The following is a 13899-nucleotide window of genomic DNA, read 5'->3' as shown; positions in this document are numbered from 1 at the left end:
ATACACATTAGCATAATCCAGCTGGTACAGTATGTACACAAGGTTAGACATAAAGTGCATAAGGTTAGACACAAAGGTGGTAGCACTTCGATAGATCCACATACTGTAGCAGCAGGTATGTATAGGAGATCCGACAGTAAGGTGCGAGAGATTATCAGTGCATTGTGAGATAAAGTGCAAACAGAGTCATGATCCTGATTCTACCAAGAGCATGATTTTATTCCAAACAACTGGTGAATAGTTTGTGTAGTTCTTCCATGCTATCATTATCACACATGAACTTGTAACGGTATGTATGCATTAAGAAATACAAAACATAGGTCTACAAAAGGTTCATTCGAAATTTCATCTTTACTGTATGTCCTCCATTTTCACAGGGATCACTTGTGCCGTATTTATATTGGCTATATTTTATGTTGGATTTGCCCCCAGGACACTTTGATTGTGATTCCAGTCATATTTACCAGCTGAATAATACAGCATGTCTTGAAGCGCTGCATTATTCACAATTTCATATATGATAGCGGCAGTAGTGATGAATGTGACATCACACTTCAATGCCTTATCACTGTTGTTGAATTTCTGCAAAACCTGCTTCATTAGCTTAAATAGTGATTTGAGTATTGCAGTAAACTTCCACTGGTGGGGAGGTCTCTTGTCTTATTTATAAACAGGTAACTACTGTATGGGATGAGGAAAGTTTTGACTGATAAGGCTGATTTATTTATGATTTATGAAAGAAGCTTGTTTTAAGTTTGTGAGAATTTGAATAGTGTTCACATTAACCACTATAAACCCTATATACTTATGGGGTACCACAGGGGTCTATACTTGGTCCCCTCCCTTTTCCCCTTCTATCTTCTCTTCACCAAAAATAGGCAATCTACAAACTCACAATGTGTGGCAACGTATTAGAAACATCAGATTAATTCACCAAGGCAAATTATTCCCCACAAGAAAGATGACTATTTCATAGGCCTTTGCCTAAAGCTATTCAAGCCTCCCTCTTTCTTAACAGACTAGCGTTCTAACAGAAAGTGTTGTGGTATATGAAGAGAAAAAACTAAGCCAATCAACTTCTTTTCTTGTTTTCTAGGTCTAAGATGAATGAAGGATTTGAGAACAACTTCACCTTTTTGTATGACGACTGGATGTTTTCAAACTCCTCAAATGAATACTTCACACCCAAGACAAACGTCACGTATGTTGGATTTTACCTGCATCAGCCGTCCATAGCTGCCATCTTCATTGTGTCCTACCTGCTGATCTTTCTGGTTTGCATGGTAGGGAATGGAGTAGTGTGTTTCATTGTACTGAGGAGCAAGAACATGCGGACAGTCACCAACCTTTTCATCCTAAACCTTGCGGTTAGTGACCTTTTGGTCGGAATCTTCTGCATGCCCACAACGCTTCTTGACAACATAATCACAGGTGAGTGCCCATTTCTCTAAGGAATCTTTGCGGCATGATTAAAGATGCTTGCTTCCAGTGGTGTAAAGTAACTAAGTACATTTACTCAGGTACTGTACTTAAGTGCAATATTGAGGTACTTTTATTTTACTTGAGTATTTCCATTCTTTCATTTTTGTTTTATACTTTACCCTTCAAATATTGTACTTTTTACTCCACTACAATTATTTGACAGCTTTAGTTACTAGTTACTATGCAAAATGTGATATTTATTACAAAACATACTACATTAACCATTTTGCCCTAAGTTTGGTTATTTTTGAAATTTGGAAAAATGTTAATACTTTTACTTTGGTACTTCATATTGTTTGATGCCATTACTTTTGTACTTTTACTCAAGTCAAATTTTGAATACACTACTTTTACTTGTAAAAGAGTATTTTTATATTTTGGTATTGTGAACACTATCTATTCATTAGAGACATGCCTTTAGCTTTTTTCGGTTTAGCCAAGTTTGTAGATCAGCTATTTTCGGCAAAGATATTTGGTTTAGAGGGAAAAGGGAGGGGGCCTATAGACCCCTCAGGGGCCGAGGTCGACGATTATATAGGGTTAAATGAAATGTATATTTATATAGTGGTTAAATTAAGCCATAGTGGCTGATAGAGAGATCATGCAGGTTTTGTTTTGTTTTTGTTTTTCTCTGTATAGCTGCTTCATCTTCGAGAAAAGCACATTTTATGGTTCCACTGGGGGAAGTGCACGATAAAAACATCCCAAACACAATCAGAATCACTAGGTTTTCATAGGTTTCAGTTTCAGAGGGGTGACTGCTGCTACAGGTACATCTGGAAGGTCTTCAGATAAGACAAGATATGCTGGGAAATATAAAAGACTTGTGCTGCATATCACAATGATTGAAATGATCATTTCACTTCCTCCCCCTGGCTGTCAAGTTTTTGTCAGTGAAAGGAGATTTCACCAGATCTTAAAAAGTTTGATTAGATTTTTGCTTTGATTTATTAGACACTATGTTTCAAAGAAAAGCAAACAGAAAGAAATGTCAAGGATATCAAAAAACTATAAAGTCAAAGACAAACAAAACATTACAACAAAGAACATGACAGTATCGTCACAGTTAATGAAAATAAAAAACTGTTCCAATAGCTCTAAAGGAGTTAGAATGTCATTCTAATAATAATAATAATAATAATAATACACTTTATTTATAGCACCTTTCAAAAACAAGTTTAGAAAGTGCTTCACAACACAAAGTAGCCATAACAAATAGTGTAGGGAAAGAAAAACAAAAAACAAAACACAGACAGTTCAATTAAAGCAATACCAACAACAAAAAAAGCAAAAACAACAAAATAGAGGCAATAGAGTCCTCAGATAAACACAGAGTCCATTGTTCAGTGCTCTAGTTAAAAGCCATTCTATAGAAATGAGTGTTTAGAAGAGTTCTAAAAGTGGCCAGTGGGGTAGCCTGTCTAACTTCCAGAGGAAGATTGTTCCACAAATGTGGAGCCCTTAATGGCAAATGCTCTATCCCCTTCTGCAACAAAGCGTGACGTTTGGACCTTGAGTAACAGCTGGTCTGACGATCTAAGGTTGCGGGAAGGGATGTAAGGGGACAGAAGGTCAGAAATATAGGCAGGTGCAAGGCCGTTCCGTGATTTAAAAGCAAACAACAATATTTTAAAATCAATTCTTAAAGGACAACTTCACCGCTTTTCAACCTATCTTCATATAATAGGTCCTCACTAATGCTCATGATAAAATGGTACAATTTTTTTCTACTCGGTCTGTGTCTCAGAGGAGGGCTGTGGACAGTTCAGAGTCCCGTCTACCAGTGACATCATCAATGGGGAATCCAAGCTAATAGAAACGGCAGGCTTTCTATTCCTGGAAAGTTGCCATGCAATAAAAGAAGCCATTGTTCTCGTGTTAATAAAAATCTAAATAAAAAATGTGGAATCTTGTTGGGAAAAAAAAATCATGCCTAGCGATGATGTCACTGGTTGACGGGTTTCTGGACTGTCCACAGCCCTCCTCTGAGACACAGACCGAGTAGAACAAAATTGTACCATTTTATCATGAGTATTAGTGAGGACCTATTATATGAAGATAGGTTGAAAAGCGGTGAAGTCGTCCTTTAAAGCCACAGGTAGCCAGTGCAGTGAGGCCAGAACAGGGGGTGAAATGGTCATATTTCCTAGTTCTAGTAAGAACCCTAGCTGCTTTTTGAGGGAGTCCGTAAAAAAGGGAGTTACAATTGTCCAGGTGATTAGTGACGAAAGCATGAATAACAGTTTGTGCATCGTTTTAGAGATGCTCCTTAGTTGGAAGATGGCAGATTTAGTGATATTGGTGAAATCTTTATTAAAATTCAGATCAGAGTAAAAAATTACACCAAGGTTTCTGGCCTCCTTGGAGCATTGCAAACCATGGGCTTCTAGCAGCAGGGATACATTGTCTCTGTGCCTTTTTGGTCCAAACACAATCACCTCATCAGTTTTGTCATCGTTCAACATCAGGAAGTTGTTAGACATCCAAGACTTTATAGCAGTGAGACAATCCGTCAGTGAGGTGAGTGAGGTTGGGTCTAATGGGTCTATGGACAGATACATTTGAGTGTCATCGGCATAGAAATGGAAATAGATGTTGAAATTTAGGATAATTTGACATAGTGGCAGCATATAAATGTAGAACAGCAACGGACAAATGATTGAACCTTGCGGGACGCCACAGGTTATGTCCACAGGGCTGGAGGACACATTTCCAACTGCCATTCAAGTGCTGACCCAGTCACACCCACCCAATTGTCCCGCGATCAATTCAAATATTGTGGTCAATTGTTATAGGTGAAATTTCAAAGTACAAAATGGGGCTAAATAATAAGTGGTTAAATAATTTGTAAAACCCACAGAGAAGCGTAAAGTGTGACCAATAGCATTGATTAAAAAAAAGAAATATGGGGATAAACAGGTTTTCCACCTGACTATATGTGGGCATGCTGGGTATTGTGAGCATGAAGACAGTTGTGTGCACTGTGCTCTCCTAATGGAAACACTAATAGAAGCTTTCATCACGTGACAATAGGCATTTAGCAGATGCTCTTATCCAGAGTGACTTACATAGCTGTGAGAACTAGGGGTGCTGAAGGTGCGACCGCAACCCGCCCACAGGTGCAGCATTCCCTCGCAGGGCAGGCTGACCCCCAGGATGTTGAGAATGAACAAATGATATGTTATTCACATAAATAATAATGGGACTGGGCTAGGGGAAGAAAAGAAAATAGGCCTATTTTTGATAAATATTCTTAAATACGGACGATGACTTATTTTCAAGAAGTCACTGTCCGCCTGTTACTGTTTTCTGTTCAGTGCTTTATGCCCCCGTGGACCATAGCCTGCTGTGTTTATGTTCTGATGGGCAGCCATGCCATGCTGTATTATGTTCTGATGGGCCGCCATGCCATGCTGTATTATGTTCTGTTGGGGCGCCATGCCATGCTGTATTATGTTCTGATGGGCCGCCATGCCATGCTGTATTATGTTCTGATGGGCCGCCATGCCATGCTGTATTATGTTCTGTTGGGGCGCCATGCCATGAATGTCCCTGAAATCTTAAGATACACTTAATTCTAAACATATTTCAGTCAGTAAATTCTCTGTAGTCTGCTAAGCCTGATTCCTTGCGTCAATTGTGTTTATCAGTCAATCAAAGGTTACAATTTTAAATGTATTAAAGTGTCTTTCTTTTCGCTCCCTACACCAGAGAGAGAGAGAGGGAAAGAGAGGCAAAATGTATTATTGTTATTGCCTACTGTAGGTCTCTTAGAATAAAAAGCCCAGTTCATTCATCAGAGTTCAAAACCTGGATTGCATGTGCTTTGCAACGTCGCTGTCCATGGTGCTGGAGGGCATCTAGTTGTATTTTTTTGTTGACTGCAATGGTGAGTTTTTTCCACACTTTGGGAGCCAGGAGGGAAAAAGTCTAGGACGTGTGGAGCGTTGGCCAGGGTGTTTCAGGGAAGCCTTCCTGTGTTAGCTCATCTAGTGAGCAGGAAGGTTGTAGAGTTGGATCATGGGCTAGACATTACACATTATTTACAAACGCACTGTCTGAATGTTACGAGATGAAGTATATCCTACATTACAGGCTTATGTAACGACATGGGTCTTGAAGTAGTTTACTGTTGGACAACATGCCTATTATAGTTTTGAAACCATTTCAATTGTCCTGAATGTGTCTTTGCGCAACAACTCGAGACACACACATGCACACACACACATGCAAGAAGCAGCAATCATTTTGTATGCACCACAGGTCTGCTACGTAGGTTGCTCGTTGCTTGCTGAAAACAGAATGACAGGGTTAGAGGGAGTGAATGAAAGGATGTTTGTGAAGCATCCCCAGCAATAAAGATGAAAGTGTGAGATAGAGATCTTCCTATTGAACTCACGCTTAGAGCTACATTTCTTTTAAATCAAAGATAAAGAGATTTCAGTTTGCTGCTGCCTTTTATTGAGTGGTTACGCGAGTTGCTCATGGACACTACGACACATAGCTAGGGCCAGGTGTACCTTCTGTTTCCCCGGCTGCCTCTCTGCTGTAATCTGTACATTTCTGAGGCCTTGAGATAAACCGAGTTACTTCTGAGGGAATTGTTAGATGTATATCTCCAGTGACGCTGAGGGCGTGTTCTCTCCTCCGCGTCATCAGTCCCCATAGGTACCCTCACAAAAAACATGCAGTCATTTCTATACTGCCTCAGTATAGAGATTACTGCATGTTTCATGCAGTAATCTGGTCAGCCAGGGTGCCTGATGGAGGGGAAAGGAACTGGTTGGATTGAAGGAAGCATGAGCTCAGTTCTGGCCCAGGCTGGCAGAGGGAGAGTAGCGCCCAGCACAACAAGTAAATACAGGACTTTTACTTGTTATAGAGTATTTCTACATTGTGTTAATGCTGCTTTTACATAAGTAAAACAAATCAGAGTACTTTTTCCACCTCTCTGAGTAACAGCCTACCCTTCCTATGTGAAAGCTAGAGTTGTATGTACTCTACAGGTGCTTTTAGGTTACAAACTGCAAAGAATAGCTATATTCTCCTACTTCCCACGGTCAGGAACACTGTCAGACTTTCATTCTTTTTATTTTTATCTGCTCCAGACCTGCTTTTTATCAGCCATAAGCCAGCATTTATCAGATAGCACAGCGTCTGTGATCCAAACAAATGAATTAAACTGAACAATTATTATATTCTGTTATCGTAAACGTGTGACTTATTACTTGAGTAGCCTTGGGCTATTTATGGTTACGGAAATATTCAAGATTCAGATTGAAGATTTGATTAATTACATCTCATATAAGTATTCAAGTACACAATAGTGTTCCTGAGCATGTAGCAACAATAACAAAATAAAAACAAACAAAAGTGAAGAAAAAAGCTGAATATGTACTGTACCGTGTATGTAGTATACTGTATGTACTATATACTTGCACTGCGAGAGGAACAACTCACTACAGTTCAGACTGCAATCTGCCTCTGTCAAAGCATTAACGTATTTATGGAAAGGCTGTTCTATTCGACTACCATTATTATGAAATTATTGGTTACTTTCTTTTACCGACTGCAGCGATAACCTCCCTGGTTATTAAGTGCCATTATGGTATTTATCAGTGACTATCATTTTGTGTTGGCTTGTGTTGATTTAGACGATTTTGGCTCAAATAAATGAGCACCAATGCCATGCTCTTCTACTAACAGCTGAATGCCGCTTTTTTTTTTTTTTTCGACAGGATGGCCGTTTGGAAGCCTGGTATGCAAAATGAGCGGCATGGTTCAAGGCATCTCCGTGTCTGCATCTGTCTTCACCCTGGTTGCGATCGCAGTGGACAGGTACAGTAACACAGCTTCATGTTTCAACACGGCATGTTGTGGCTCTTCATCCACAGCATTGACAGCAGTGGTGGAAAAAGTACTCAGATTCTTTACTTAAGTAAAAGTACCAATACTGCAATGTAAAAAATACTCCAGAATTAAAAATGTACTTGAGAAAAAGTACAAAAGTATTGGCATCAAAATGTACTTAAAGTACCAAAAGTAAAAGTACTAAATATTTGAAAATAGCCGATCTACAAGCTCACAACGCGTCGCATCGCTATTTTCAAATAGCCTAGGTATAAAATAGGGCTGAAGTGGTTAATGTGTGTTTCATTATATCATAGTTTATATCTGAAAAGTAACTAGTAACTAAAGTTTTCAAATAATTGTAGTGGAGCAAAAGTACAATATTTGCCTCTGAGATGTAGTGGAGTAGAAGTAAAAGTATTGGAAATTGGAAATACTCAAGTAAAGTACAAATACTGTACCTCAAAATTGTACTTAAGTACAGTACTTAAGTAAATGTACTTAGTTACTTTCCACCACTGATTGACAGTCACTGTCAAACACTCCGTATTATGATTCAGTGCCCGTCTTTACTCATTAATGACCAAGTACGTTTGTAGTCGAAGACCTGATCTGTCTCAGTCTCCACTGACGACCACTAACCTTAATCCTGCTGCCAGGATGTCATTTTTGACATGATTAGCATGATGTGGGAGATGATTCACCACTGCACTGCATCGTAGAACGGTGGGAAGGCTTAAAGGGATATTTCACTTTCAAAAAAACTTTTGGTCATTTTATAGTCTACTCAGGCTTTAGTGAGCCCTCCAGACCATTGTTAAGTTACTTTATTCAGTATTTAGATATTTGATATTCATTTTACCAGCCACGCCCCCTTCCTATACAAACCCATTATAACTTAAAACTCAATTTTTAACCTTTTTAACCATCAAAAACACCCGTCCTTGGTTCTGGTGACTCACCCTGCCCTCCTAATGTGTGAGGGGGCCGTGTTTTTTTTATTACTTTTTTCATTTATTTTTAATATATATTTTTTGTATTTATTTTTTTCATTTTCCAAAAAAAAATATTAAAAATAAATGAAAAAAGTAATCAAAAAAACACGGCCCCCTCACGCATTAGGAGGGCAGGGTGAGTCACCAGAACCAAGGACGGGTGTTTTTGATGGTTAAACAGATTACATTTTTAGTTTTAAGTTATAATGGGTTTGTATAGGAAGGGGGCGTGGCTGGTAAAATGAATATCAAATATCTAAATACTGAATAAAGCAACTTAAAAACGGTCTGGAGGGCTCACTAAAGCCTGAGTAGACCATAAAATGACCAAAAGTTTTTTTGAAAGTGAAATATCCCTTTAATGATGAGTAGGGGTATTCAGTGATTGGCACTAATGATCTTAGAGATGATACGAAAGGCTGCTCCAAATGCTGCACCCCTTGAGCTGAGTCATGCCACAAGTCACGACTGGCAATTTCACACATCCAAATGGTGCCAAGGTGGGTGGACTAGTGGCAGCAGCCCCTCATTATGCCCGTATGACATAGTTGGTATTTTACCATCATCCATTTCTTCATTAGGTAAATATAATATATGATGAGGCCTTATTGCCTGCGGCATTGCCTTTTGGAGAGGACAGAGGAGGCTTGAAGCCCTTTGGTGGAATTATGATCAAAGTCACGGTGTTGATTCACATGATTTGTAGATTGGAGTGAATATCCAGGTAGCTATATCCGATGGATGAATTGATGAATTGATGAATTGATGAATTGATTTGTTTGTAAAGGAAGTTACTTATTTACAATAAAGCTCGTATGGCTGTGGGAACAAAGCTCTTGGTAAAACAGGCCTTTCTGCACATCGTTAGGGATCCCGGCTCATATCTTCATTTGCATGTCATGACATTTCATCGCTCTGTCGTGCCTATCACATTCTGTTTAATGAAGCAGAAATTATAATAGACGCCATACTGAACTCCAAACCACTCGGCCTTGTGTCATCTGATGTATCCGATGACACCCAATGACCTTCTGATTGGGCGGCCACTCCGGCCAGATCCTTTGCCAGACACCACGGAAGAACAAGTACATTTAGACACCAAATTTAGGGACGGCTGTTACAAAGGATATGACATTTGGCATGAGATCACCACCTAATCTGGCGCTCCGCCAGCGTCACATCTTTATTGCTGAACACCGAACCCGGCATACAGATACAAATAGAACTACCACAAATAAGATTCTGTGGATAAGAATAAGATTATGGAGATCTATGGATAATAGTAGGAAGTTGTCCTCTAGACGTGGATATAATTGACTGTGCTAAGTTTCATGTTTTGCACCCTGTCTGTCCGTCGGTCCGTCCGTCGGTCCGTCCGTCCGTCCGTCCGTCCGTCCGTGTGTGTGTGTGTGTGTGTGTGTGTGTGTGTGTGTGTATCCGTCCTTCTGTCTGTGAACAGCTAATCTCCGGCACCGTTGGCTTGATGGCAGCAAAACTGTGCACACACACTCCGTGGGTAAAAGAGCAGAACCTCTGTCCCAAATTTTTCACAATGGCGCCACCAGGATGCCGATTTTTACAAAACACATCTCTTAACTCAGTACTCCTACAGATTTTGTCCAAATATCAAGCAAATCGGTACACAGTATTTTAGTCATTAAACAAAATGGGTCTTTCAGATTTTTCATATTCCATCCTGATTGGCTAAGATTGGCTTCCAAAGGTTGCAAAAATGCTCCATTTTTAACAAAATGCCTCAAATCATGAACACAGCGTGCGATTTCCGTGGACGTTTACACGCATATTCCCACTAGACCGAGGAAGAAATGCCACTTTATTTTTTTCAAATCAGCCTGATGATGGCGCTATAACGGGCCAATTTGTGTTTTTACCTATAACTACACTGATCTGTGTAAAACTTTGTATGCACACTCCCTAGAGGCCAGGGAAAAACATCTGCCTTTTATAGCGCCACCAGGAGAAAAACTTTTGTAAAACATTTTTTTATATTACTCCTACAGATTTTATCTAAATTTCACGCACATCGGTACACATGATCTCTATAGTCATGTAATCAAGAGGGATCTGTTTGATTTTTCATATTCCATCCTGATTGGCTAAGATTGACATCTAAAGTTTGCAGGAGTGGCCCGTTTTCAACAAAATGGCGCAAATCATGAACGCAATGTCCGATTGAGGAACAAATGCCACCCTTTTAACATTGCCCTATTATAGCTCCATCAGGAGGCCGATTTTTGCAAATTATTTTTTCTTACATTAATCCCACAATTTGTTTCCAAACATCAAGTAAATCGGTATGCATTATCTCTACAGTCAAGTGATCAAGACGGATCCGTCCGATTTTTCATATTCCATCCTGATTGGCGAATTCCGAACATTGCTGGCCCACAACCAACCTGACCTGGCTACCACAAATAACCTGTGCTCCGAAGAGCACCTTTTCTAGTTCTATCTGTATCTGTATGTATAAATAAAGATGTGACGTCACGCTGGCGTGCCAGATTAGGTGGTGATCTCATACCAAATGTCATATCCTATCCAACACTTTTCAAATGAAAAATAAAACAAATTGTGAAAAAAATGTCTGTCCATCCATCTATCCTCACCTGTCACTTTTCACTGACCTGTAGAGGTAAAGCAGAAAAGACATAAAAGGATAAAAATCCCATTGAGCTCTTTGCTATTTGAGACACGTAATCGTACCAGTTTTGATGAGTTCATAGCAGAGAGATGTTTCAAGTGTAAAACACACTTCAAGCTTAGGAGCAGTGGGATTTACCCATCACCCCCACCTTTAGATTAGCTGCATGGTTACCTGAGGGAAAGGGGGGGAAAAACATTTCCCCATGGCTTTCATTTCAAGGTAAGCTAAAGATAAATGGATTGATATACTTCGATGCCCGAAGTGCACATCTGGCTTAGGAAATATCAAGTTCAAAGAGAAGAGAGTGTGCACATATAGTACCTACCTGACGAAGAAGGTCGAAATAAGGTCTTTACAATTGTTTTGGAGCTTTATGGTTTAACCTTCTATTAGGAAATATCAAGGACACTGAGTCCGCTTTCTGTTCACCTCACTGTTAGGACTTTGACAGTATGATGAATAGGCCTACAATATGAATAAACACAATACATTTGATAAACAAAACAGGGAATATAACACCCACGGAGAACATAATATTGAGTTGACACATTAATTATGTCACAGGTTCACAGATATTGCTGCCTCCAGACAATGAAAATTACATATGCACACAGCTGGCTAAATAACACAATTATGGATATATACACTGTAGATTGTCGCTGTCGGGTGGAAACCTTGTATGTCCAAAACTGCTAATGTTCAGGAAATGATAATAATAACCTGCGTCCCAATGGATCCAATGTAGTTATTTAGTTACAAGCTCTTCATTGATTATATTTTCATTAAACCCACCAACAGACGTAACCACTTTAATGTCAACATTTTTTATTAAAAAAGCAAAAATAGCCAATCTACAAGCTTACAACGTGTCGCATCGTGACGCTGTAGTACGACATTATGTAAAGTCATTAGTGTACGGGGGGGAAAAAACACGAAATGTGGAGATACAAGGTTTCTGCCTGAGCGCAACGATATAATATTGTGTGTTCTGTGTTGTTGTTTTAACTCTATGAATAGCTCAGGCGGGAGAACACCAATCATATTCATTATTTTTTTTCTCCTTCCAGGTTCAGATGCATCGTGTACCCATTCAAGCAAAAACTGACAATATCCACTGCAACTTTGATTATAGTCATTATCTGGGTCCTGGCCATATCAATCATGTGTCCCTCCGGTGTCATGCTGCAAGTGATCAAAGAGCAAAGTGTACGGGTGTTACTTGGATATGGCAACAAGACAAGGCCTTTGTACTGGTGCAGGGAGAACTGGCCCAATCAGGAAATGCGAAAGATATACACCACTGTTCTGTTTGCAAACATCTACCTGGCTCCTCTGTCGCTCATTGTGATCATGTACGCCCGCATTGGCATAACGCTGTTCAAGACTGCCGTCCCTCTGGAGGGAAAGCCTGGCCACGACAACCGCCATACTGTGTCAAAGAAGAAGCAGAGAGTGATTAAGATGCTGCTGATAGTGGCGTTGCTTTTCATCCTGTCCTGGTTGCCCCTGTGGACCCTCATGATGTTGACTGACTATGCTAGTCTAACCGAGCACCAGCACAGGATTGTCAACATCTACATTTATCCCTTCGCCCATTGGCTGGCGTTCTTCAACAGCAGCGTTAACCCCATCATCTATGGCTTCTTCAATGAGAATTTCCGCCGAGGGTTCCAAGCTGCGTTCAAGCTCGGCGTGTGCACGGCGGACGGCCAGCGCGGAAAGACTTACTCGCACCGACTCCAGGGGAACTCGGTGCTTCCCGCCAATCCGCAAGCTACCATGGAGCCTATTTCCCTCAACAGCCTGGACAATTGTGGCTCCAGGCGAACGAACCATGTCAATGAGCAGGACTTGGTCATGGAGGACTTGGAGAAGGTGTCTCCGAGCAGTGGTGGCGTCACTGTGGTGTCGATTTAAGTGGAAACATACATGAAAGTATTCTTAACGTGATAGGCCCTAAGAAGGTGATAAGCCCTAAGAAGTCCTAACCTTAAACGGAAAAAAGAAAAGGAAAAGAAAAGTACACTGCAAGTTCAAGGCTTTATCCTAATAAAGTGGGAAATTTGACAGTAGAGTAGCCCTACTCAAAATAATATACACTGTAATGAAAATAATCAAGATACACAGACACACAAAAAACAATGAAACATATAATGTCCAGGAAATGACCAAAGAGAGGAGGTGGCATGGCATAGATATTATATTTGTTACAGTTTTATGACTGTATAGTTTACAAGGCGCTTTGATAATTACAATTTCATTCTTAGATAGATTTAAGGTGGTTTCCTGAAGGGTATGGCTTACTTGTGGGCAGAATACCCACAAGGGAAGGGACATCTACATTGCTCTGCGCTTTATGTATACTGTAGGACTTGCCTGATGGTATGTGCTGTAGGACTTGCCTGATGGCAACCACATAAGAGTGGAGTAAATAGTATGACTGTGAACATGTACTGTAGACTGCAGGGACATGTAACTTACAAAGTGCATTTTATTTACATAGCGCCAAATCACACCAAGAGTTATCTCATGACACTTCACATGTAGAGCAGGTCAAGACCATACTGAAAGACAGACAGACAGACAGAACAATAATAACAACTTGATCTGCAATTGGGGGGTCCGTCATTGCAGTCCAAGCCTGTGAGAAAGCACATAAACTGGGCAAGAAGTCAAGTTAGTAACACTGTGCAGATTAGAGGAAGGGGAGGGGAGAGGAGCTTGGTGAGCCATAGGAAGTCCCTTGACCGTCTAAGCCTATAGCAGCATAACTAAGTCCCTATAAGCTTTATCAAAAAGGAGGATTTTAAGCCTACTCTTAAATATAGAGAGGGTTTCTGCGTTCTGGACCAAGACTGGAAGATGGTCCCAGTTGAAGGCTCTGCCTCCCATTGTACTGTTAGATTC

The 13899-nt window shown here is 40.2% G+C and overlaps 1 protein-coding gene across 1 annotated transcript; it reads left to right on the top strand.

Moving 5' to 3' along the window:
• Positions 1-1103: 1103 nt before the first annotated feature.
• Positions 1104-12909, top strand: npffr2a (neuropeptide FF receptor 2a; the record flags this gene model as incomplete). Its single annotated transcript, XM_084054710.1, has 3 exons — positions 1104-1431; positions 7221-7320; positions 12060-12909. The coding sequence occupies 3 exons, from the start codon at positions 1104-1106 to the stop codon at positions 12907-12909; spliced, it is 1278 nt and encodes a 425-aa protein (XP_083910836.1).
• Positions 12910-13899: the final 990 nt, after the last annotated feature.

This window comes from Gymnoscopelus microlampas (genome assembly GCF_963454915.1).
Source record: "Gymnoscopelus microlampas genome assembly, chromosome: 4".
In the NCBI taxonomy this organism is placed as follows: domain Eukaryota; kingdom Metazoa; phylum Chordata; class Actinopteri; order Myctophiformes; family Myctophidae; genus Gymnoscopelus; species Gymnoscopelus microlampas.
The sequence above is the reverse complement of the archived record's forward strand: the minus strand, read 5'-3'. Positions and strand labels throughout refer to the sequence as shown.